This window comes from Lynx canadensis, chromosome B1 (genome assembly GCF_007474595.2).
Source record: "Lynx canadensis isolate LIC74 chromosome B1, mLynCan4.pri.v2, whole genome shotgun sequence".
NCBI classification, from domain to species: domain Eukaryota; kingdom Metazoa; phylum Chordata; class Mammalia; order Carnivora; family Felidae; genus Lynx; species Lynx canadensis.
In genome coordinates, this window is record NC_044306.2 from 133,223,679 (window position 1) to 133,249,304 (window position 25,626).

At 38.0% G+C, this 25,626-nt stretch overlaps 1 protein-coding gene across 1 annotated transcript in view; it reads left to right on the forward strand.

The window, feature by feature from the left end:
* Positions 1 to 21,796, forward strand: part of ABCG2 (ATP binding cassette subfamily G member 2 (Junior blood group)) — a 134,416-nt gene extending 112,620 nt beyond the window's left edge. Inside the window, 7 exon segments of the mRNA XM_030313459.2 lie at positions 5,183 to 5,265; positions 10,580 to 10,669; positions 11,799 to 11,923; positions 13,146 to 13,300; positions 18,913 to 19,002; positions 19,887 to 19,969; positions 21,578 to 21,796. Of these exon segments, the coding sequence (XP_030169319.1) occupies positions 5,183 to 5,265; positions 10,580 to 10,669; positions 11,799 to 11,923; positions 13,146 to 13,300; positions 18,913 to 19,002; positions 19,887 to 19,969; positions 21,578 to 21,725 (774 nt within the window). The 3' untranslated portion in view covers positions 21,726 to 21,796.
* The last annotated feature ends 3,830 nt before the right edge of the window (positions 21,797 to 25,626 follow it).

The following is a 25,626-nucleotide window of genomic DNA, read 5'->3' on the forward strand; positions in this document are numbered from 1 at the left end:
AAAAGTTCTTACTGATCACATATGGCATTTTGGGAGCTTATATACAGCAGTGAACAAAATGGGCAAAAATAAAACCTCTGTTCTCATGGAGCCTATTTTCCAATGAGGAAAACAGATGACAAATTCATACAGAAATTAACTATATAGCAAGTCAGGTGGTAAAAGGGTCTGTGGAGAACTTTTAAGCAGAAAAGCAGAGAAAGGAAGAGAAAAAGATAGAAGGAACAGGGAGGGGGAAAGAGGGAGAGAGTGGAAAGGAGTTGATTGCATTTGAAATCGGTTGGCCGGGGAAGCCAGGATCTGGAAGTCACTGAATGCCTTAGAAGGTCATGGGGGCCAGCTGCTTTCTGAGGGAAGAGCCTGTGTACAAATGTTGTTCCTTATAATTGACCTTCTTCATTTTGGGATTCGAATCTTAGGAGAGCACTAAGATACCTACAACAGTTTGTAGTTACCACAGTGTAGTAAGCAGACTTTAATTCTGTTAAACAAGGGTATTCACTGTCAGATTGACTTTCTTTTAATAATGATGAAATCCTGTTCTTTTTCTATTTGGCTGGCTCTGTTCAGAGTTGTTGATTATTACTCTTTTATTTTTCTGTAATTCTCAGGTGCTCTGTCATATAAAACTCTAGTATTCCCAGTTCATTGGACCATTCTCTTCAAGGAAGTCAGTTTAGCTAGTTATTTTGGGGGTTATTGATTTTACTGTCAATCGTTGAATTTCTGTCAAGTACTAAAAGATGATGTGCTGTTGGCACTAATAAGATTACTGACTTCTTACCACGTGCACCATAATTTTCATACTTCAGTACAATTGCTTTGTAAGTATTAATACCAAGAATCTGTATCCCTCTTTGAGATACCCTGCCAGTTGCTCCAAACATTTTTGCTACTTGTTATTTGACATTTCTGTCAGAATATGCACACTTCTGTGTACTAGCAATCAAGGTTAAATTTTTATTCTTTTATAGTATATTTGATGTCTTTTGAGTACAAGTCTGGTAAACAGTCAACCTGGTTACCCATTGTTCCAACATCACTATTGGAATGTGATGGAGTTGGTTCTTTAGTGTGATTTATAGATTTTTTTTTTACTTGGAAAATAACTTAAATTTCTCTTGCCTCTGAAAGTGATTTACAAGTGTCTTGTCCAAGTCACAATATGGTAGTCTGAGAAGAGTATGATTAGAATGTGGAGGTATTTCTTTTTTATTTTTTTAAAAGTTTTTATTTAAATTCCAATCAGTTTACATTTAGTGTAATATTAGTTTCAGGTGTACAATTTAGTGATTCAACACTTCCATACAACACCTGGTGCTCATCACCACAACTGCACTCCTTAATCCCCCTCACCTATTTAACCCAACCCCTCACCCCCCACCTCTGCTCTGGTAACCATCAGTTTGTTCTCTATAGTTAAAAGTCTGTTTCTTGACTTGCCTCTCTCTCTCTTTTTTTCTCCTCTTCTTGTTTGTTTTGTTTCTTAAATTCCACATATGAGTGAAATCATATGTCTTTCTCTCCCTCACTTATTTTGCATAGCACAATACTCTAGCTCCATCCACGTTATTGCAAATGGAAAGATTTCATTCTTTTTTTTGGTTGAGTAATATCCAATTACGTGTATATATACCACATCTTCTTTATCCCTTCATCAGTCAGCGGACATTTGGGAATCTTTCCATAATTTAGCTATGGTAGGCAATGCTGCTGTAAACATAGGGGTGCATGTGTCCCTTTGAATTCGTGTTTTTGTATTCTTTGGGTGAATACCTGGTCTGCAATTGCTGGATCATAGGGTAGTTCTATTTTTAACTTTTTGAGGAATCTCCATACTGTTTTGCAGTGTGGCTGCACCAGTTTGTATTCCCATCAAAAGTGTAAGAGGGTTCCCTTTTCTAAAATGTGGAACTATTTCTAATACACCATGACTCTGCATCTTTTGTTGCTAGGCTTACTTCAGATGTAGACCCAGGCCTAGTGCCTCCAGGTTGCATATTCAGCCTACTTGCTTCCTCAATGAACTCAGTTCCACTAAAGGAGTCCCAACAGTGTTCAGAGTAGTGGCAGTCTCCTAGAACAAAGATAGAACATTGCACCTCTCTGAGTATCTGCTGTTCAGATTTGTAGATACTGGAATGTTTGCTTAAGAACAGGAGCAGGCAAACCTTTTTTGTAAGGGGCTAGGTAAATACTTTGGGCTTTGTGGGCCATGTGGTCTTTGTCTCTAGCCTTTCCCATTTTAGCTTGAAAGGAGCCATAGATATAATAAACAAATGAACATAGTTGTGTTCCAATAAAACTTTATTGATGGATACTGAAACTTGAATTTCATTTAAATTTCATGTGGCAAGAAATATTCTTCTCTCACTTTTCTTTTCTACCAACCATTAAAAAAGTGGTAAAACTGTTCTTAGCTAGAGGGCTGAACAGAAATAGGTGACAGGCCATGTTTGACCTGTAGACCCTAGCTTGCTGACCTTCGGTGTAGTGGTTTTAAACTCATGTATGTTGTTTACTTTTTTTATTTTTTTTTTTTTAAATTTTTTTTTTTTTTTCAACGTTTATTTATTTTTGGGACAGAGAGAGACAGAGCATGAACGGGGAGGGGCAGAGAGAGAGGGAGACACAGAATCGGAAACAGGCTCCGGGCTCCGAGCCATCAGCCCAGAGCCTGACGCGGGGCTCGAACTCACGGACCGCGAGATCGTGACCTGGCTGAAGTCGGACGCTTAACCGACTGCGCCACCCAGGCGCCCCTGTTGTTTACTTTTTAAAGTATTTGAACATGAAGCTGTTAAACTGTTTTATGGCTTCCCGCTGATAAATCCTGTATCAGTTGTATTACAGCCATACCTAGATTTCAACTAGTCACTTCCATGATTCAGACTTTGCTTCTAATAATGCCCTTTAACCAAAGGTTGTATTTGAATGATCTGGGAGTGAATGGATCATCTGTATAGAAGGATTTAATGTTCATTTAATGTGCCATGGGTTTTTCTGATCAAATCAATTTGGAAAACACTATCGTATCTCTTAAAGATTCATTTTTTCTACTGGCACATTTTACATTTGACTAGGGATGTTTTTTGAGTAATGGCCATAATTATCCCTCAGAACTCACCTTGAGATATATTGCTAAACACAGCTGAATAAGACAGAATAACATATTTAGGGAATTTCTTTTTTTTTTTTTCCTTCTGTTCAGAACAGAGCCCAGGTGCACAAGACTTACAGTATCTCCTCTTTGTGTGCTCTGTTGAGCAATGCTTAGTTTGGCTATTTTTTTTCTCTTTTCTGTAATCCAAGAAAGAATAACGTGGATTCACCTTGTAAAAAGCATGACAAAATTATGAGATTGATCATAGCGAACATCCTTTGGTAATACTGACTATCGAAACTTTAGCGAACATCCTAATGGTAATATTGACAGTATCTTTATATGCAAAAGAAACAAGCATGTAGAGTGTCCAGATTAAAAAGTCCAGACATTCTTAAAGCTATACTGGGTGAACATAGAGACTTGTATATATACACATGCACACATGGTAATGGAGCCATCATCATTTATTTTGGAAGCTTATCTGTTGGCATGAAGTACAGTATATTCTGAGGGTAATGAAAATATACCAGGGTAATAGATTTTTTTCTCCAAATTTCTGACTGTCTTATTAGCAAGGGAATTTTAAAGACATCTCAGATCATACTTTTTCCAGACTGTGGTTTTCACAAACTAGCCTCCACAGATCATGATCCTGTTTACCCGTTTGGTTTGCTTCATGCCAAAATATGCTTTAAAAAATTCCTTCAAGTCTTGATACCATTGTACTGTAGTAGTACTGAGATTTTTTATTTTATTTTTTAACTTTGAAGGTTCCAAGATACATGGTGGGATATTTTGTTTTCTTCAGATTACCATTTGTTACATTTTTTAAATTTAATACAACATAAAAGTACAATACGTAGAACTTTCCTAAATAAATTGTGTCATAGTATAACCCTTAATCCTTTGCTTATAGAAGTGTCCTTAAGAGATATTTTGTCAATCTTAAAAACAAAAGTGATATTTATCCAGTCTACTTGAGTCCTCAAACAGACCGAGTAAGTGAAGGTAGGTAAGAGTGGCAAAAAACTGGCAGCTTAGTTCTACTCGTTTGGCTGCAGGCCCTTGGGCTGAGGTTGCTGGAGAAGCAGTGACAAGAGAATGGGTAGTGAAAGTACTTGGGTACCCTCAGAGAGAGCTGCTTGAATGCTTTGGTGGCAGTGACAGTGCACTTTTCCAGTACAGGCATAGACTGTCCCCTGGGTCAGATAGGCGGGCCCCAGCTTAACGCTGCTTCCTTATCACATGAAATAACATTGTTAGAATTGTTTTATATGTGCTTGAAACATTTTATTTATTTTTAATGTTAAAAGTAAAAATATCCTGGGGTGCCTGCGTGGCTGTCGGTTAAGTGTTCAACTCTTGATTTTGGCTCGGGTCCTTGATCTCACAGTTGTGAGACTGAACCCCGTGTCGGGCTCTGTGCTGAGTGTGGAGTCTGCTTGGGATTCTCTCTCTCTCTGTCTCTCTTTCTCTCTCTCCCTCTGCCCTCTACCCTGCTCTCGCTCGCTCTCTCTCTCTCTCTCTCTCACACACACACACACACACGCACATATTCTCTCTCAAAATAAATAAACATATTTTTTAAAAAGTCATTTTAAAAAAAGAGTAAAGATATCCTGTTTTTACTTGAGCCTCTTCAAATAAAACTGCATGTTCACTAGCACAAAGGTTGAAAGTTCAGGTCAGAACTCTTGAGCCACTTGGACTTTATTTTATTTCTCAAATGACTTAGCCATGCACTTGCATTGCTTCCCTACTCTATATGGCCTTCCCAGGCCTGGTAGTTTGAACTAGACCTTGAACCGGCCTGGTGAATCAGTGGGGGGATCCTTAGAGTTCTAGGAGTTTACTGTGTTCTACTGTCAGCCTCCCCAACACACAGATAAATTATTTTTTAATTTAGAAAGCGGTCTAATAACATACACTGTTCCATATTCTCCCAAGGGCTTTGGCTGAACGATTTGAAGTATCTATCTCAATGGAGAAATTTGGTTATGTAGTCATATAATAATCATAAATGGCGTGTTGTTTTTGCCTTTAATTAAGACTTTTCTTCTTTTTCTTTTTGAAAAGATAATTGTAACAATCATCTTGGGATTGGTTATAGGTGCCATTTTCTATGATTTAAAAAATGATTCTACAGGAATCCAGAATAGGTAAGTAAATTTGGATCTTGATTTTGAGAAAGTGTTGTTACTTCTTTCAAGCTTATGAAAATCCATTAAGAATTTAAATTTGAGGGTGCCTGGGTGGCTCAGTCGGTTAAACGTCTGATTCTTGATTTCGGCAGGTCATGATCTCACAGTTCATGAGATTGAGCCCCGTGTTGGGCTCTCAGTGTTGACAGTGCAGGCCTGCTTGGGATTCTCTCTTTCCATGGCTCTCTGCCCCTCCCTGTTTGTGCTCGCTTGTGGGCACACACACACTCTCTCTCAAAATAAATAAAATTAAAAAAAAAAAGAATTTAAATTTGAGACAAGGTAAACTGAAGAGTAGAGTAAGTCAGTGAATTGAAAGCTGGAGGGATGTGTGTGTGTGTGTGTGTGTGTGTGTGCATGCATATGTATACATATAGTGGTAATTATATATATATGTGTATGTGTGTATATGTATACATATAGTGGTAATTTACATAGTACATAAAATTTACCTTCTTAAACAGTTTTAAGTATACAGTTCAGTGGCATTAATTATTTTCCATTATTGCATATTTCCATTATTCCATATAATCCACATTTATACTTTCTGTCTCCCAATTTGATTACTCTAGGTACTGATATAAGTGGAATCCTACAGTATTTGTCCTTTGGTAACTCACTTATTTCCTTTACATAGTATCTTCAAGGTTCATCCATGTTGTGGCACATGTCAGAATTTCTTTCCTTTTAAAGACTGAGTAATATTCCAATGTATGGATATATCATATTTTGTTTATGCATTTATCTGTCTTGGACACTTGGATTATTTCTACCTTTTGGCTGTTGTGAATTTTGGGGAGGAAGAATACTCTGCTCTTCAGAGTTCCTCTAGTAGGACTAAGAATCACGTTGACATAAGACAGATTAACAGGAGAAAATCAAATTCAGTAGCATGTGAACAGGGAATCCACACAGACATGAAATTCCAAAAACAGGCAACATGATGCCTATGTGAGCTAAGGAGAGGGGTGGGTAAGGTCTGAGGATACACTGGGAGAAAGATCTTAGGAAGTTGAGAGATGATATTTGGAAAACTAAAGTTGCCTCTTATGCAAATAAGTTTCTTAGGTAAAGACAGTCTTTCTTAGTAACTTGCTTCCTGGTATAGGCTCTCCTTTCCAATGTAAATTTAGGCAGTTGAGGGAGCGGTAAAAAGCTTTTTCAGAATCTGCAGGTAATTGATTGCTTTTGGCTCAAAATAGTCTTCATGTCAAAGTAACCCAAGTTGGAGTGACCCGCCCTTTGCCCCTCATTGAGTAATGCTGCTGTGAGTGAGGATTTACAAGTAAATATCTGTTTAAGTCTCTGCTTTAAATTCTTTTGGGTTTATACTCAGAAGTAGAATTACTGGATCATTTGGTAATTCTATCAAGTATCCTGTCTTCCACAGCAGCTGTATTATTTTGCATTCCTACCAGCAGTGCCCAAGGGTTTCAATTCCTCTGCAACCTCACCAAACTTGTTATTTTCTGTTTTTTTCTTTTTCTTTTTTATAATAATAATAACCATCCTGATTGGTGTCAAGTGATATCTCATGCGGTTTTGATTAGCGTTCTCCTAATGATTAGTGATGTTAAGCATTTTTAATATGCTTATTGCCATGTGTATCTTCTTTGGAGAAATGGCTATTCAAATCCTTTGCCCATTTTTTTATTTGGATTCTTTTTATTGTTGAATTGTAAGTGTTCTTTTTATATTTTGGATATTAACCCCTTATCGTGTATAAATTTGCAAATATCTTCTGATATTCTGTGGGTTGTCTTCACTATTGAGTGTGTCCTTTGATGCACATGAGTTTTAAATTTTGATGTAGTCCAGTTTGTCTGGGTTTTTTTTTTTTTTGTCTTTTTTTAAATTTTTATTTATTTATTTTGAGAGAGGGGAGAGATGTGTATGTTTGCAAGCGGGGGAGGGGCAGAGAGACTGGGAGAGAGAATCTCAGAGCTCAATGCACGGCTCTATCTCATAACCCTGAGATCCTGACCTGAGCTGAAGTCAAGAGTCTGACACTCAACTGACTGAGCCACCCAGATACCCCATCTATTTTTTTCTTTTGTTGCTTGTGAGTAATTTTTTTCTCTATTTTTTGATTTGTTTGCCATGAGGAGGTGGATGAGACTCAGGTTTTTCTGTTATATGGTTAGCACTTATATTAGTCTACCTTAGCGAGTTTTAGTCATTATGTGCCCTTAAAAATAGTTTTTCATAATGAGACTTTGTAATGAGGTCTAGCATGCTCCAAATGTAGATGCTCAGTGATGTCCAGGACTGTAGAGTTCTCTTTATACTTCATGTGTAAAACTGTTCTGTGCCAGGCATTGTGCTCTACGCTTTAAATCACAGACTCTGGTTACCCTTCTGCCCAGAGGGATGGGTGATATTATCCCCATTTTACCATAAGGATATGAAGAAGGTGCAGTAGCTTAAGTTGAATCTGTTTTGATGTCTGGAGAAAGCTGATTGTTTATGAAAGAAAGAATAAGCATAAAAGTCAATTCTTCATTCAAGTAAAATAAATGATCTCCAAAATAAATGGAATTAAGTAGTGTTACTCTACGTTGAGATTATTATGGCAGCTCATTTACAGAGTTATGTCATTGTTTTTCTCTTTACCTCTTCCCTGAAGACAGTGTTCTCTCACTTCCAAGCTTGCTAGTAATTGATGATTTGTACCTTTTGTAAATGCCATATTTTTACCAAGCACAGAGTATAGGTCACAAGATCTACAGAACCTGTGGACCTTTTGTGTTGTGCAGTTGGAAGCTTTTGGAATAAATATTGGAAAACCTGTCCTTAACTGGCATTTTAAAGGGAAACTGGAAATCTAACCATTAAAATTCTTGATAGAAGAATCCAGAGAAATAAAGAAGAGCTTTAGCAGTTTCTTCAAATTTATTCTGGAGAAATAGGGCATTGGATTTATTTTAATTTGTGTGGTATTTTAAAAATATTTTATTTATTTTTGATAAAGACAGAGTATGAGTAGGGGAGGGGAAAAGAGAGAGGGAGACACAGAATCCAAAGCAGGCTCCAGACTCTGAGCTGTCAAGCCTGACATGGGGCTTGAACTCGTGAACCACAAGATCACAATCTGAGCTGAAGTCAGATGCTCAACTGACTGAGCCACCCAGGCTCCCCTTAATTTGTGTTTTTTGACTTAAACTTGCTGCCACTTTTTCATCATTTGAAATTGCTCAGGAGGCTGGGGGTTTGGTTCTCTTCTTTGGGAATGTATTATCCCAGAGAGGCGCTCTCTGCTCTTTCTCTAACCTGTGTAACTGACAAGCTGGGTTTTATTAGTATATAGAGTTTAAGCTTTTTTTTTTTTTAATGTTTATTTATTTTGTGAGAGATAGAGCACATAAACGGGGGAGGGGCAGAGAGAGAGAATCCCAAGCAGGCTCTGCACTGCCAGCACTCTGTACAGCCCGATGCAGGGCTCGAACCCATGAACCATGAGATCATGACCTGAACTGAAGGTAAGAGCCAGATGTTTAACTTAGTGAGCCACCTAGGCTCCCTGAGTATGAGCTTCTTTGACCTAATAGTTACCTTACAGGGTTGTGGTGATAGCTAAACAAATTAATGCATATTAAGAAAAAAGATAGTTTTAAAAATATTTGGATAATAAGGAGATATTACAGACATGGATTACCTGCTTGAAAAGTATTAGAATACCTTAAATTCTTTAGTAATAAAAGCTGATTTACTATTAAATAAATCATCTTATGATTTAGAAGTAATGTCCTATCTACTAGTTCAGAATCCCGATGAACAAACAGTATTATTAGATATAAGATCTGACAAATTGAGCTGAATTGTTGCATGTCCCATATTTCTGAAATTAGCTTTTATTCTGATAGTAGGCTTATTTGTGTGGAGAAGGTTGCATAGCTGCCTTTGTACTAGGTCTGGCTATTTCCTATTTATTAATTATAGGTTAAATATTTACTTTTAAAACAGTCTGTTTTCTGTCTTCTGTTTTATTTATTTTTGGCATTGAAAACAATTACTGAGTATCTGGACTTCTTTCTTTTTCTTTCTTTCTTTCTTTCTTTCTTCCTTTCTTTTTTTGAGAGGCTGTACACTTGAGTTTCTATTTGTTCTCTCTTATTTTTGCATCATTTAAATGATGGGTCACTTCAGCTCTTTCAGTTTCAGCTCACATCCTCATGTCAATTAAATGGTTTGGTTATGAAGGGCAGCCCAACACTGTCTGAGGGATGTTAGCATGCTTTTGTAAGATGCATATGTCTATCCAAGTGTCTTTCCTTTTTGAGCCTTTGTTATTTTACTGAGAAACAAGCATTAGTAGTCTTCCTTTTCTTACAGATGCAAAAATAAGTTTTTCCTTTATAAGCATCATTTTGTTTTCTGAGCACGTTTGAAGCCATTTTGGTGATGGCCTACCAAGGATAATATCAAGGCTGTACTGACAATTGTGTGGTGGAGGTCTATAATAAGGTGTCAACTGAGGTTTTCCTCCCCCGTCATTTTGCCTCTTCATATCCTAGTTTCTTCTGTACTTTAAAAATGTGGCTAATGGAGGCTTTTTTTTTTTAAGCTCTACAGACTTTATTTGGTTCAGTATTTCTTTGTTCATACATTAGGAATGATACTTGTTGTTTTTGTTAGGTAAAATTCAAAATAATATTTTTATGACCTGTGTATTCATCAGCACAGGCTGCCATCAGAAAGAACCATAGTCTGGTGGCTTCAACAACAGTTTAAACAACAACTTCTTACAGTTGAGGAGATCAGGGTGCTTCCGTTGTCAGGTTCTGATGAGAGCTCTCTTCCTGGCTAACAGATGGCCACCTTTTTGCTGTGTCCTCACATGGCAGAGAGAGAGAGCACACTCTGGTGTCTCTCCCTTTCTTTTAAGGACACTAATCCTGTCATGGGGACTCTACCCTCATGGTCTCATCTAAATCTCATTACCTCCCAAAGACAGAATTGTCTCTAAATATCATCTCATTGAAGGTTTAGCCTTCAACATAGGAATTTGGGGAGGACACAATTCAATCCATAGCAATCCAGGACTGTGACTTCCAAATTGTGCTCTGTGGAGTCCCAGGGGTACCACTGTGTGTACAGAGAGATGGTAGGGAGAGAGCTGATGGAGCTCATAGTTCCCTCTGTTTAAACCAGAACAGTGTTCTATTTAATGTTATAAGGTATCATTTGAGGAGAGAGTTTCATGGGTAGAAAATTGATCTAAGAATGTTTAATCGACTGCAGTGCTTTTTTTTTCCCCTTTCTCTCATTGCAGATCAGGGGTGCTCTTCTTCCTCACGACCAACCAGTGTTTCAGCAGTATCTCAGCTGTGGAGCTTTTTGTGGTTGAGAAGAAGCTCTTTATGTGAGTAGGTCTCTGTTCCAGGAAGGGGGCTGTCTGGTATCAGGGGGTGTTGGTCAAACTGGTCATATCCTGTATTGGGCTGCAGGGTGGTTCCTAGGGATTGCCAATGTTGAGAAAAAGCATCCAGAGACTGAAAAGGCAGTCATGAACCTGTGGGACCTGATACCAAGGGAAAAAGGAGTTCAAGATTAGGGCAGAGCCAGCAAATCCAAATGCTGCAGATAAAGCCAGCAATAAAGGGGCTGAAAAGGAGCTTTTGTTTTTAGCAAATGGTAAGTCTTAATGGCCTTTCACAAGAAAAGTTAGAGGGGCTTGGTAGAGAGAAAGTAGTGGATTGAGCCAGTAAATATAAGGTAAGGAGGTAAAGTTGACAAAGAATGTGAACCCAGCTTAGCCCTCAATGGGAGGGGACTAGAAGAAGGCAAAGGGCAGCCTTAAAAGAAGGTATGGGCTGTTTTGTTTCTTGTGTTTTTTAAAGTTGGAAGAAATTTGCCCATATCTACATGCTGAGGAAAGGAATCCTTCCAGAGGGAAAGAATAAAGATGTTGGTGGAGGAGTTTAGAATTATAGGAGGAAGATGTCAGGAAGAGGAAGGGATCTAGAAGTAGAGAGGAAGAAAACAGGATTTCATAGCTGACAGGGATGTGTGGTTGGAGGATATGATCATTGAAGGAAGAAGTGCCATTTACTTTTTTATCATGAGGTTGGAAGAAGTGATCCAAGACTGCATTAGGAAGTTCGGAGGATAGCAGTGTCACCTTCTTCATAATCAAAAGTGGGGAGAAAGTAAAGCTTATACCACAGCTGAGCTCCAGTGCGGGAGAGAGGGAAAGAGACAGATCTGCTCACTGGGAGCAGGTGCTCAGGGAGCAGAATGGGCGGCACTCGGAGGGAGTTCTATAATGAGAAGAAGGGTGTTGCACAGACCTGCATGGAGGTGACATCCCAGGAGAGGCCCCCACCTAAGATGGTGCCTGATGCTGACAAGGATGGAGGCCGGGTGTTCACCTCCAGGATGTGAGAAGCTGTAGTTGTTAGACCCCTGGTGGCAGCAGAAGTCTGTATAGTGAGCAATCTAATCTGTTCTCTGCCTTCCTAAACTAATGTAGGATAGTTTTTCTTTTTCAGACATGAATATATCAGTGGATACTACAGAGTGTCATCTTATTTCTTTGGAAAACTGATGTCTGATTTACTACCCATGAGGTTATTACCAAGTGTTATATTTACTTGTATAATATACTTCTTGTTAGGTAAGCAACATGACAAAAGGTATGTGTGTCTTTAGTCTTGGATATGAGGGTAGGCCAATTTGTTTATACCAGCATGTTTTTGGTTCTCAAACTCTAAACCACGCCAGTGAGATAAGGAGACATCTATCCATTGTGCACACTCTCAATAACTTCTCTGAGGACATTTTTTCAAGACTTGTCCCAAACTAACTTTTAAAACTTTTTATAAAACTGTATTTTACTGTGAGATGCTATGTATCATTTACAAACATGGAAAGAAGTCACAAGATTGTTTGACACTATGCTGGAGGAGCTGGAATATTTAGTACCATTTATATTTTTGTGTGTATGCATGTATTTGTGTGTGAAGATAGTGAAAGATGTGACTTTTAGGGCTTCTTAGTTTAATACAAATACTTGTTTGATAGGTGTGGTTATTAGATTCATTTGTGCATTGTGTTTAGGCTTTACCCCAGGCTCACTGCATCAGAATTTCCATGTATTTTACTGATACACATAAACACATACACATCAGAAATATATATTTTAATTAAAAAATATATATATACAACTAAAGCACTAAGAAGATTCACTGATTGAATTAAACTTCCATTTTACAAATAAGAGGTGTGTCAAGTATTTAGGCATAGAACCTAGATCCTCAGGCTCCTTCCAAAATCTTCAGATTATATGACCTATAATATTAGTCCATTATGATTTGTAAAGTAGTCTTATGAAATTTATTTAGCCCCACCCTCAATCCCAGAGTTATATGGTGATTTGTCTTGGGAGACTTGGCTTTTGGAGACACTACCCAGATAGTGAAACCACTGGAAGGTCACATAATCTTCATCTTCCCAGTTTCTTCACACAACGCAGTTATAGCCAGTAGTCATGTGGTGATGTCTGGGTAGAACGAATGTGCTCTTGACAAGTTTCCTTCTTAGAAGAATGGCTGTAGAATTGTGACCACTTGTGTTGCCTACATGTCCATCTCAGGCGCTCAGAAATTGTTAATAATTACACAAGGAGCATAGATGTTACATAGAAATGTACTTATACAGTAAGTATAAAAAGAAAGTGTATGAACTTTATACAGTAGGGGGTGGTCGGATAGAGGATGAATTTTCTTCATTCTGATACTTGTTTCTCAAAATATTATAGTGCCATTTGCACAGAGCAATCTCAAATACACTGTTACCTAGGTGGTTGGATTCAACCCCCTCTTTTCTTCCCAACCAAGGATTGAAACCAGTTGTGGAGGCTTTCTTCATCATGATGTTTACCCTTATGATGGTGGCTTATTCAGCCAGTTCTATGGCACTGGCCATAGCAGCAGGCCAGAGTGTGGTATCCATAGCAACACTTCTCATGACCATCTCCTTTGTGTTTATGATGGTGAGTAGAAACTGTGCTTCGCTAAGAATAAATTATTTCCCCTTATTCTTTCCTGCAAATTTACCTGTTACCTGAAACCAGCTTGGAGGATTCTGTAAATTAGATTCTCTGCTTTAAGGAGGCCATGTATTGAAGGATAGCTTATATTAGAGAATGTACAGCTTTTTCTTGACATTCCCTAGCCTTTTTGGCTACTGTTCTAATATTATTGCTATAAATTTAGTTAGCATTTTGTTGCAAATGAGTTTTTAAAAGATTCTTCTTGGTGACGTATAGTGAAACCTTGATAAACTGGAACTTCAAAAACCAAACTAGACTTTAAACGAAAGACTAAGATGCAGAAGGCACTATATCATAATAAAGGGGACAATCCAACAAGAAGATCTAACAATTGTAGATATTTATGCCCCCAACATGAAGTACCCAAAAATATAACTATTAATGAGACATAAAGGAACCCATTGATAATAATACAATAATAGTAGGGACTTTAACACCTTACTTACAGCAATGGACAGATCCTCCAAGCAGAAAATCAACAAGGAAGCAATGGCTTTGAATGACACACTGGACCAGATAGACTTAACAGATATTCAGAACATTCCATCTTAGAGCAGCAGAATGCACTTTCTTTTCAAGTGCCCATGGGCCGTTCTCCAGAATAGATCACAAATGGGTCAACAATAAAAAGATGAGATCATACCATGGATATTTTCATATCACAACCCTATGAAACTTGAAAGTCAGCTACAAGAAAAATTTGGAAAGACCACAAATACATGGAAGTTAATAACATGCTACTAAACATGAATGGGTCAACCAATAAACCAAAGAACAAGTTAAAAAAAAATACATGGAAACAAATGAAAATGAAAACACAATGGTCCAAAACCTTTGGGATGAAGCAAAAGTAATTCTAAGAGGAAAGTATATTACCTCAAGAAGCAAGAAAATCTCAAATAAACTACCTAACTTTATACTAAAGGAACTAGAAGAACAACAAATGAAGCCTAAAGCCAGCAGAAGGAGAGAATAATAAAGATTAGAGCAGAATAAATGATACAGAAGCTAAGAACAGAAGAAATGAAAAAGAAAAGAACAAAAGAAAGAAAAAAGAAAAAAAAGAAAGAAAAAGAAGAAAAAGAAAGAAAGAAAGAAAGAAGAACGAACCATACAGCAGATAAATGAAACCAGGGGCTGAATCTTTCAAAGAATAAAATTGATAAACATCTAGCCAGACTTATCAAAAAGAAAAGAGAAAGGGCCCAAATAAATAAAATTAAAAAAGAATGGAGAGGTCACAACCAACAGCACAGAAATAACAATTATAAGAGAACATTATGAAAAACTATATATTAACAAATTGGACAACCTGGAAGAAATGGATAAATTTCTAGATACATATACACTACCAAAACTTAAAAAGGAAGAAATAGAAGACTTGAACAGATCAATAACCAGCAAAGAAATTAAATCAGTTATAAAAAGTCTCCCAACAAACAAAAGTCCAGGGCCAGATAGTTTCCTAGGAGAAATCTACCAAACACTTAAAGAAGAGTTAATATCTATTCTTATTAAACTATTCTAAAAAATAGAAAAGGAAAGAAAACTTCTAAGAGTCTCATTCCAAGAGACTAGCATTATCCTGATTCCAAAACCAGACAAAGACTCCACTAAAAAAGACAACTATAGGCCAATATCCCTGATGAACATGGATGCAAAAATTCTCAATAAAATACTAGCAAACTGAATCCAACAGTGCATTAAAAGAATCATTCACCACAATCAAGTGGGATTTATTCCTAGGTTGCAAGGGTGGTTCAGTATTTGCAAATCAATCAACATGATGCACCACATTAATAAAAGAATGGATAAGAACCATATCCTTTCAATTGATGCAGAAAAAGCATTTGACAAAGTATTACATCCATTCATGATAAAAATTCTCAACAAAGTAGGGTTGGAGAGAATATACCTCAACATAATAAAGGCCACATAAACCCCACATCCTCAATGGGGGAAACAGAGGTTTTCCTCTAAGGTCAGAAATTAGACGGGGATGTCCACTCTCACCACTTTTTTTTCAACATAGTACTGGAAGTCCCAGCCACAGCAATCAGACAACAAAAAGAAATAAAAGTCATCCAAATTGATAAGGAAGAAGTAAAAGTGTCACTATTTGCAGATGACATGATACTCTATATAGGAAGTTTGAAAGACTCCAAAAAATTTTACTAGAACTGATACATGAATTCAGTAAAGTCACAGGATACAAAATCATCATACAGAAATCTGTTGCATTTCTATACACCAATAATGAAGCAGCAGAAAGAGAAATCAAGCAACCAATCCCATTTAAAATTGCACCAAAAACCATGAGATATGTAGGAATAAACTTAACCAAAAAGGTAAAAACATCTGTACTCTGAAAACTATAGGACGCTGATGAAAGAAATTGAAGAGGACACAAAGAAATGGAAAAACATCCCATGCTCATCAATTTGAAGAACACATATTGTTAAACTGTCTATACTACCCAAAGCAATCTACACATTTAATGCAATCCCCATCAAAATGCCACCAACATTTTTCACAGAGCTAAAACTAACAATCTTAAAATTTGTGTGGGACCACAAAAGACCCCGAATAGCCAAAGCAATCTTGAAAAAGCAAAGCAAAGCTGGAGGCATCACAATTCTGGACTTCAAGTTATAATACAAAACGGTAGTGATCAAGACAGCATAGTACTGGCACAAAAACAGACACAAAGGTCAATGGAACAGAATAGAAAATCCAGAAATGAACCCACAAGTATATGGCCAATTAATCTTTGGCAAAGCAGGAAAGAATATCCAATGGAAAGAAGACCGTCTCTTCAACAAATGGTGCTGGGAAAACTGGACAGCTGCATGCAAAAGAATGAAACTGGACCATTTTCGTACACCATACACAAAAACAAATTCAAAATGAATTTTCCTTTTCATCTTGTGAAGAATGTCTAAATGGCTGTCAGAATGGCTAAAATTAACAACGAAAGAAACAACAGTTATTGTGGTAGGGATGTGGAGAAAGGGGACCCCTCTTAGATTGTTGGTGGGAATGCAAACTGGTGCAGCCACTTGGAAAACAGTATGGAGGTTCTCAGAAAGTTAAGAATGGAACTACTCTATGATCCAATAATTGTACTCCTAGGTATTTACCCAAAGGATATAAAAATACAGATTTGAAGGGATACATGCACCTCTGTGTTATAGCCACATTATCAACAATAGCCAAATTATGGAAAGATCCCAAATGTCTATCAACTGATGAATGGATAAAGAGGAGGTGGTATATACACAATGGAATATTACTCAGTCGTAAAAAAGAATAAAATCTTGCCATTTTTAATGACATGGATGGAGCTAGAGAGCGTTAAGTGAAAGAAGTTAGAGAAAGACAAATTCCATATGATTTCACTTATATGTGGAATTTAAGAAACAGAATGAACAAGGAAAGGGAAACGAAAGAGAGAGAGGCAATCTGAGAAACAGACTCTTAACCATAGAAAATGTGATGGTTACCAGAGGGGAGGTGGGTGGGCAGATGGGTTAAATAGGTGATGGCAATTACGGAGTGTACTTGTGATGAGGACCAGGTATATGCAAGTGTTGCATCACTAAATTGCATACCTGAAACTAATATTACAGTGTATGTTAGTTAATTAGTTAGAACTTAAATATAAACTTAAAAAAAAAAAAACAGATGGGGCGCCTGGGTGGCGCAGTCGGTTAAGCGTCCGACTTCAGCCAGGTCACGATCTCGCGGTCCGTGAGTTCGAGCCCCGCGTCAGGCTCTGGGCTGATGGCTCGGAGCCTGGAGCCTGTTTCCGATTCTGTGTCTCCCTCTCTCTCTGCCCCTCCCCCGTTCATGCTCTGTCTCTCTTGTCCCAAAAATAAAAAAAAAAAAAAAACAGAAAAATTTTGATTTTAAGATTCCCTATAAACAGCAGTCAATTGCCCAACTTCTATGCTAGTGTTAGAGAACTGCTGACTGGTTTAAGCAATAACTTAATGGTTTGGATGTATCTACTCCTTTCCAAGGGAATAGCTAAGTTCCATGAGAAACAAAATGGTCTGCAGTGTGGGTAGTCTGTCTTGGGTCCCTCCTGTATTTTGAAAAGGAGTGTCTAAAAATACTGAAACATTCCAGAGCCCACACAGTACTGTGTCTCTGCCTTTCTGGGTTCCTGACATTCCCTTATATGAATATATTTCTACTTACCTTTTTTTTTTTTTAAGTAGTTACTGAATCCTAATCTTACATGTCCCTTAATTTAATTTTACATGCACATAGATGAATCAATACATGAATCAACTAGTTACCACATTGCCCCCTACGACATGAAGTAAACAGGAATGCTTAGTCTATTAATATACATGTTCTTTCTGCTAGAATAGGAATAGATGTCTTTAAAAGGAAAATAATCAGCACAAACTTTGGCAAACTTTGTGAGTTTGAAATCTAAACATTATTGAGAAATTGATAAACCTTGCATGTATTTTCTATATTATCCAATAAATAACATGTCATCAATATATAAAAATGTCTTGTGTTTTATATTAGATGCTTCGTCTTATTATTTAAATGTTTGTATATAGAACTTTTAAAACCAGTCATAAAACCATGTTACTTAGAGACGCAGTGTGTGGTATATTAAGCACCTGGTTAGGTGGAGTTCAAAAATACGTAGTCCCTCAGTGACATCAGGTTAATGTCTATCCCAGCATTCCTAGGGCCAGTTAGAAATTTTATATGAACCTCTTCTCATGTAGCCATCTGTTGCTGGAGTAATCCTTCCTGGGATCTTCATTGTCATACTGTTTTATGGTAGCTTTAATTTTTTTTTTAATGTTTGTTTATTTTTGAGAGAGAGAGACAGAGCAGGGGTGGGGCAGAGAGGGAGGGAGACACAGAATCTAGAGCAGACTGTCAGCATAGAGCCCAATGCAGGGCTTGAACTCATGAACCATGAGATCATGGGCTGAGCTGAAATTGGATGCTTAACTGAGCCACCCCGTCACCTGGTTTTTGGTAGCTTTAAATGAAGGTATTCACCATATTTTATGCTTCACTCACCACATTGTGCTAAATACCAGTTCCAAGCTGTAGGTTAAGTATGCATTCTGACCCCCAAACTATCTATAGTCATGCAGAGATAGAATGCAAACGTTTTTAAATAACAAATCATACTGTGTTTTGGAAATAGAGGAATGAGATGTTCAGGATATGATCTGGTGTATGTATTTGTGGGAACATATAGTGTCTGTATCATGAGAACAGTCAGTACTTCTTGACCTTTCATTGTGTGCAGTTACAGAAAGTAAAAGCCTTGAAATTTAAGGGTCTTCCAATTAAATGGCACATATATTATATATTGTCATTCCCTGAGAACCATAAACAGCCTCAGTGATAGAGAGGCATACTCATGCAAAGAGGAATGGAAGGAATGTCCAGAGTTGGTCTTAACAGAAATGTTTATAAAGGTTGTAGGGGACTTAAAGGAGGTATTCTCTGTAATTCTTCATGAAATCCCCTCACCAGGTCTGATTCTTGGTACTTTCTTTTTGTAGATATTTTCAGGGCTGTTGGTAAATCTCACAACCATCCAGCCTTGGCTATCATGGCTTCAGTACTTCAGCATTCCTCGATATGGCTTTGCGGTGAGTTTTCCTCATCTGTCTCTGTGATCCTAGCACAGGATTAATTCTAGGATTAGAATTCCCAAACTAGGGACAACCAGAATAAAGCCTAACAACCTTGTCTCCCGCTGTGAACTGTGAAGGTCTCCAGGGGTTTCTTTTTTAGGAGCAATGAAGGAGAGTTTTCTATTAAGCCTTAGATCACCTTGATAATCACCTGAGGTTTCCCCAGTTACCCAGTTGTCTGAAGGAGGTGAAGGGTGGGGAGATAACTCCTCATGAGGGAGAAAGATTGACTAATTGATATAAAGAAATATAGTTGTGTTTCAGTTCACTATGAAAATAGAGGATGGAGGGCCTAGAATACGTATTTTATATTGAATTCAGAAAAAAACAAACAAACAAAAAACCCAAAAACAAAGAGCATATAATACAGCCACTATCTTGGTTTTAGAAAGCTAATCAACTCCAAAGAAAACTGTCTTAATATAGTATAATTGGGTTTCTAACTCCCAAGAATTAGCACTGGTTTTGATGAAAATAAACAAGAATAATACAAAAGATTCTCACCATAAATGAACGATAGTCACTGAGTACTGCTGTATGATTTTGAGTACACTGTAGGATTATAAAATTGGGGAGAGAAGAAGGAAGGAGCCAGAGGTCTCCCCTCTTTGCCAATTACTTTACTTCCCTTTGTTTTGGAAGCTAAAATCTCAACCTTAGACTACTCAGTTGCCAAGGAAAAGAATTTTAGTTGCTCTGGTGTGGCAGAGACTGTGAACGTGAAGCTTGGTTTGTTTGTAGAAATAGCAATAAAGATTAAACTAGGAGGACATGATAATTCTTTGAAGTTTTTTGAAATTTAAAACTGTTTACCTTGCCCCATCCCCCTTGTGTTATAGGCTTTGCAGCATAATGAATTTTTGGGACAAAACTTCTGCCCAGGACTCAACATAACAACAAATAATACCTGTAGTTATGCGACGTAAGTTCATATTCAGTGTCGTAGTGGATTTGTTTACTATTGTGGTGTATGTAGAAAGCCCACTGGGCCACTTGGCTGGTGTAAGTCCTTTCACTGACTTCTCTGGGTTGTACACCAGTGCCCATCTCCTTGGCATTTGCTTCAGTGAAAATTGTACTTCAGATGGAGAAATGTTTCTGATACGTTCATTGGGGGCCTTTAAAAAAGATTCATTGGCTGTTTTGATTGTGAGTTTTAGTTTTGACTTTCTGAACACTTGAGTTTGAAATGAGCTGCTTTGATATTTTACCAAAGCCTTGGAATATTGGAATTGTATGGAGTGTGTGAAGTGTACGGATCCATAAATTTATGGCTTCCTGTAAGCCCAACCCAAGGCCAGGAGCAAGAGCTAAAAGGGCAGCAGAGGGGAGGATCATTGTCCTGCTGCACTGTTGGCACTTGCCTCTTCCTCCTGCATTTACTAGGAGACATTATGAAATCGAGGTCTACATGAATATCTTTTTTTCTTTTAAACTGACCCAGAACATCCTTTTTGAGAGATGTATCCTCCAAAGGAGGAAACACCTTTCAGTAAGCTGAGAAAGAAGTCCCATTTTTTTGCATAATGTCAAACAGAAATGCAGATTTTGATAAAATCAGAGGATGTTGTTTTAAAAATTGAATAACCCTTTTCTTGTCGATGATTGTTGTTAGTGGTTTGATTTTGCTACATCGATCAATGAAAGAAAAGAGAATGCTGGTATCCAGAATCTCATGAACTATTCTCAAGTAGAATAGAAATAATTCTTAGTAATAGGGCAAATTGTTATTTTGAAGTATTTCTGAAAAACCTGTATGAAGAGAAGTTTTCTGCCCACTCTCTTTTGTCTGGGTATAACATTTTTGGAGGAGCTGCACACACATGGCGTACCAGGTAGTCAGTATGGCTGCACCAGGTAGTTTTAGGACCAGGTGCTTTTCTAAACTGTGGCAGGGCCACTCCATCCTGCTCTAGCTCAGCCCCCACCGAGGCTTACACCTGATTAGGTGGGCCTGCTGGTGATGTCCTGCTGCTGAGTATCTGCAGTGCTCATTCCAGCCCTGCTGCGAGAGCAGCGGGGGCAGGAAGCCCTCGCTCACCTCTTTTCCTAGCTTTAGAATTCTTAGCGTGTGTTTCTTTGTACATCTGGCTGGTGGGTAGTGAGCTCTGTAAAGAGCTTTGATCAACTTGGTAGGGGCCTTAGATGTCATCTGTTAAAACTGAGGTTTTCCCTGTCAGGAGTGAGAGCAGCATCAGAGATCTGAAAACAAATGAATTTGGAGAGATTAGCGACTGGGTTCAAAGTGTGAATCGGTGGACTTGGCCAAGTTCCTTAAACCTTAGTCTCTTCATCTTTTTAAATGGGTATAATATTTATTTCACTGGGTTGTTTCAGGGATTAACTAAACTGTTACATATGGACTGCTTAGCATAGTATCCAGCAGAATTGTAAGCCCTCATTGTTACCCATTATATATAAAGGCATAGTTCTTCAAGACTTGGAACCTATGGGAACTGTGAATACATTGAGAGTAAAATTTGACAGATAACTAAGGATAAAGTTATATTCTTTTTCTGTTGAATTTCAGATGTACTGGCGAAGAATTTTTGGTAAACCAGGGCATCGATATCTCCCCTTGGGGCCTGTGGAAGAATCACGTAGCCTTGGCATGCATGATTGTTATCTTCCTTATAATTGCCTACCTAAAATTGTTATTTCTTAAAAAATTTTCTTAAATCCTTCTTGAATTTACATGATTTATGTGCACATTAAATAGGGAGTGTCTTGATTTATTTTAAGCATTCAATGAAGTGTTTTTGTCGTCTCTTCATTTGGCATCATACTGTTCAGCAAGAATTATTTTTCCAGAAACCGCAGCGAACTGATTTATACATGAAAGAACTCAAGTCATAAACTAGTGATATTATGGACTGTGTATTAGTTCATCTGGTCATACAGTAACCATGGGGAAGACATCTAGTTTACCAACCTAAAACAGAATTGAATACTGGGAACTTGTGACAAGTTATTAATATTTCTGGTATTAGTTTCCTCATCTTTAAAATGAATAGAGGGTTCATTGCCCTCCAGCTCCAGTATTAGATGAATCTGTGATTTGCCATTATTTAATAAATCATAATAACAAATGTACAGATGCAGTGGTGGAAGTACGAAATCTAATCTATGTTGGAAAAACCCAGTGTTATTTACAGGGCAAAAAAAACCCCACTGTGATAGAAAAAGCTTTAATGAGCCTTTTAAGATTATTAGAACATACTGAGATTTCTCTAGTGGAATCAGAGCACCTCAGGGGTCTCTGCTGGCCTTTGTAGGTGTGGTGGACTGGGAGTTGTGACCCTTGCTGGGGCAGTTCAGTGGCCTGTGATCAAGGCAAGGATCAGAGCCTCCTGGGGCACTTTGCTCAAATACAGATGGCCAGGCCCTGTGAGCCCCGCTGCATCAGCATCTCCAGGGTTACTCCAGAAAGCCCCGCCCATGCCAGGACCTGGTCATTTCCAAGATCCTCTCTGCCTCTGAAAACTTAGTTATGATACACTCCCTATCATAACTGCCCCTGTATAGACTTTTTCATTCCTACATATACATCTCTTATTCATGGATCTTCTCCTTGTTCTAACCCTTATCAGTAATAGGGAACTATTTCTTAACTTCTTTTTTTTATATATAATTTTTTTTAATGTTTATTTATTTTTGAGACAGACAGAGCACGGGAGCAGGAGAGGGGCAGAGAGAGGGAGACACAGAATCTGAAGCAGGCTTCAGGCTCTGAGCTGTCAGCACAGAGTACGACATGGGGCTCAAACTCATGAGCTGTGAGATCATGACTTGAGCTGAAGTCGGACGCTTAACCTAGTGAGCCACCCAGGCGCCCCTTAACTTCTTTTTTATTGAAGGGTCATGTGGGGAAAAGTATAGTCCAGTGAAGTATCAAAAAAGGAACATGCTGGTGGAACTACCAATCTAGGCAAAGAAACAGGATGTTAGCAGCGCATGGATGCCCCCTGCGTGCCCCCTCCTGATCACTACTTCCTTCTCTCTGTGCTATTTCTGAAATGATGCTTGTATACTCCTCTTTGTTGCTGTTCTCATGTTTTGTGTTCCTGTGTGCATAGGTCCAGCCTTACTTAAGTCCTTTCCTCCCCCTTTTAATGAAGTATTAATTTTGGAATAATTTTAGATTTAACAGAAGAGTTGCAAAGATAGTATGGAAAAATTCCCAGATACACTTTACCCAACTTTCCTTACTAACATTTTATATATCATGGTACATGTCAGAAGAAGTTAACATTGGTACATTATTATTACTTAAACTACACACTTTATTCAGATTACACTAACATGCTTAGTCATTCCAGGATCCACGTCATGGGATCAGATTGCAATGAATCCTCCTTTTTATGAAAGTAAACATTTTTCAGAATTAAGTGAGGTTGAGGATCACCAGTGTAGACCCTTTGCAACTGGTCATCTTGGAGTATCACTTAGTGTCATTGGGTGCCCTGCCATATTGTCACAATATCAGTCCAGGGAGGGACATAACATTATATATATATATATTTCATAACATTGTATTTTTCAGAAACTTTTTTTAATGATGTTTCATTAATGCACTGGCTTGTAACATGTTGTCACACACTCTTTTTACCCTATTATGTGACCATTAGGGTTAATCAGTTTTTCCTGTTCTTGGTGTATAACTCTGGCTTCCTCATAGTTCTCTGTATACACTCTTCTCCCATTATACAGAGAGTAATATCTGTGCTTCACACACAAAATACACTTAACAGAAGAAACAAAACAGCCCAATATATTAACACTCACTTTTAAAATAAGAAAGAGGGTCATGGTTCAGTGTCTGACATCAGCTCAGGTCATGATCTCGTGGTTATTGAGTTCGAGCCCCACATCCAGCTTGCTGCTGTCAGCCTGTCAGAGCAGAGCCCACATTGGATCTTCTGTCCCCCTCTGTCTGCCCCTCCCCCACTGGTACTCTGTCAAAAATAAACAAACATTTAAAAAATGAAATAAAAAAGAATTTAAATGTATCCTCTTATACCTATCATCCTTTTATAGTGCAATTTCCTTATATCCTTTTTATATAATTCTGTTTTTAATTATTATGGTAAACCTATAACATAAAATTTGCCATCTTAACGGTTTTTAAATTAAGGACCATTTTTAAAAGTAACATAAAAGCGTATATCCTATAAAGTATAAAAGAACATACTAATTTATAGAAATTTAGAAATCAGACTATGTCTATATCCTTTAGAATTTTGTTTTTATTTTCTTGGATGTCAGAAGAACTAATCTGTAATGGGAGAAGATATATTAATTTGGTTTAAAATAAAAGAAACCTGGGGCACCTGGGTAGCTCCGTTGATGGGGCATCTGACTTTGTCTCAGGTCATGATCTCATGGTTCTTGGGTTCAAGCCCAAAGTTGGGCTCTGTGCTGACAGCTTGGAGCCTGGAGCCTGCTTCAGATTCTGTGTCTCTTCTCTCTCTTCCCCTCCCCTGCTCACAGTCTGTCTCTCTCTGTCTCTCAAAAAATAAAATGTTAAAAATTTTAAAAAGAAAGGAAAAGAAATCTCAGGAATAAATGAAAAGTGTTAGCTACTGTTTATACTCTTTCCATTGCTGTCGTGGGGCTTTTACAAAAGAGTGCAGGAAGACTCATTGTGGAAGGCTCCATGGTGTGTTAGGTGAGGCAAGAAAGGAAAGGAAAATGGGTGGCTTGAAGAGAGTTGTTGAAGGGGCAGTGAACATACTCCTCTGTTTCTTCGTCTTGGAAGCCATTCTTCATGGTCTTTAGATTTGAATTATATTAACCTCAATACCTCAATGTTTACATATATTTGAAAAGCAGCATTACTCGTATTTATATGAAATCTTTAGGCCTCCCCAGTGCCTGCTCAGTGTGCCCCAGATCAGACTAGCAGAGCTGGGACAGATGCCATTCTTGGGTCCAAAAGCTTGGGCTCTCACCAATGCTGATGTCCTGATGGCCACTCCTGATGCCTCAGCTGTTAAAATGTTGATGAACCAGATTTCTAAGAAATTTGCTGGTAATTTTACTAAGATACTTTTCAAGATATTCTATCGAAACCCTGTTTCTGTATTACAGAACAAATATGTTGCCTCCTAATAATTTACTCTTCCATAAGAGATTTGGCTACCAGTTGAGATGAGGGAGGCCTCACTGGGTTTGTGTGAGAGTCTGTTTTGCATGTTTAGGAATTGGGACTTTATTTTTTTCAGTGTATGCAAGGGGCATTATGCTCTGAGGAATTAATTCACATGAGCCACCCTCAGAAGGGGATTGGTAAACCAGAGCACCAGTTTACTAATTTAAACAGTAAAATGTTACATAGCCATTTACCTGTGACATTCTTCTCTCAGGTGTGAAACTGAAATCAGAGGATTCTTTGGGCTTAGGATTTAAGGCTAATTTAGACAATGTCCACTACATCCATAGGAATTTGTCAAGCAAACCTGAATCGTTGCAAGAGCTCATCCTCACCAAGTCCATGCAGGAGGTAATCCGTAACTGCCTCACCATCCCAGGTTTGTGCTTATTCTCAGTGGAATAAAGATCCCAAAGAAAACCTGGAAC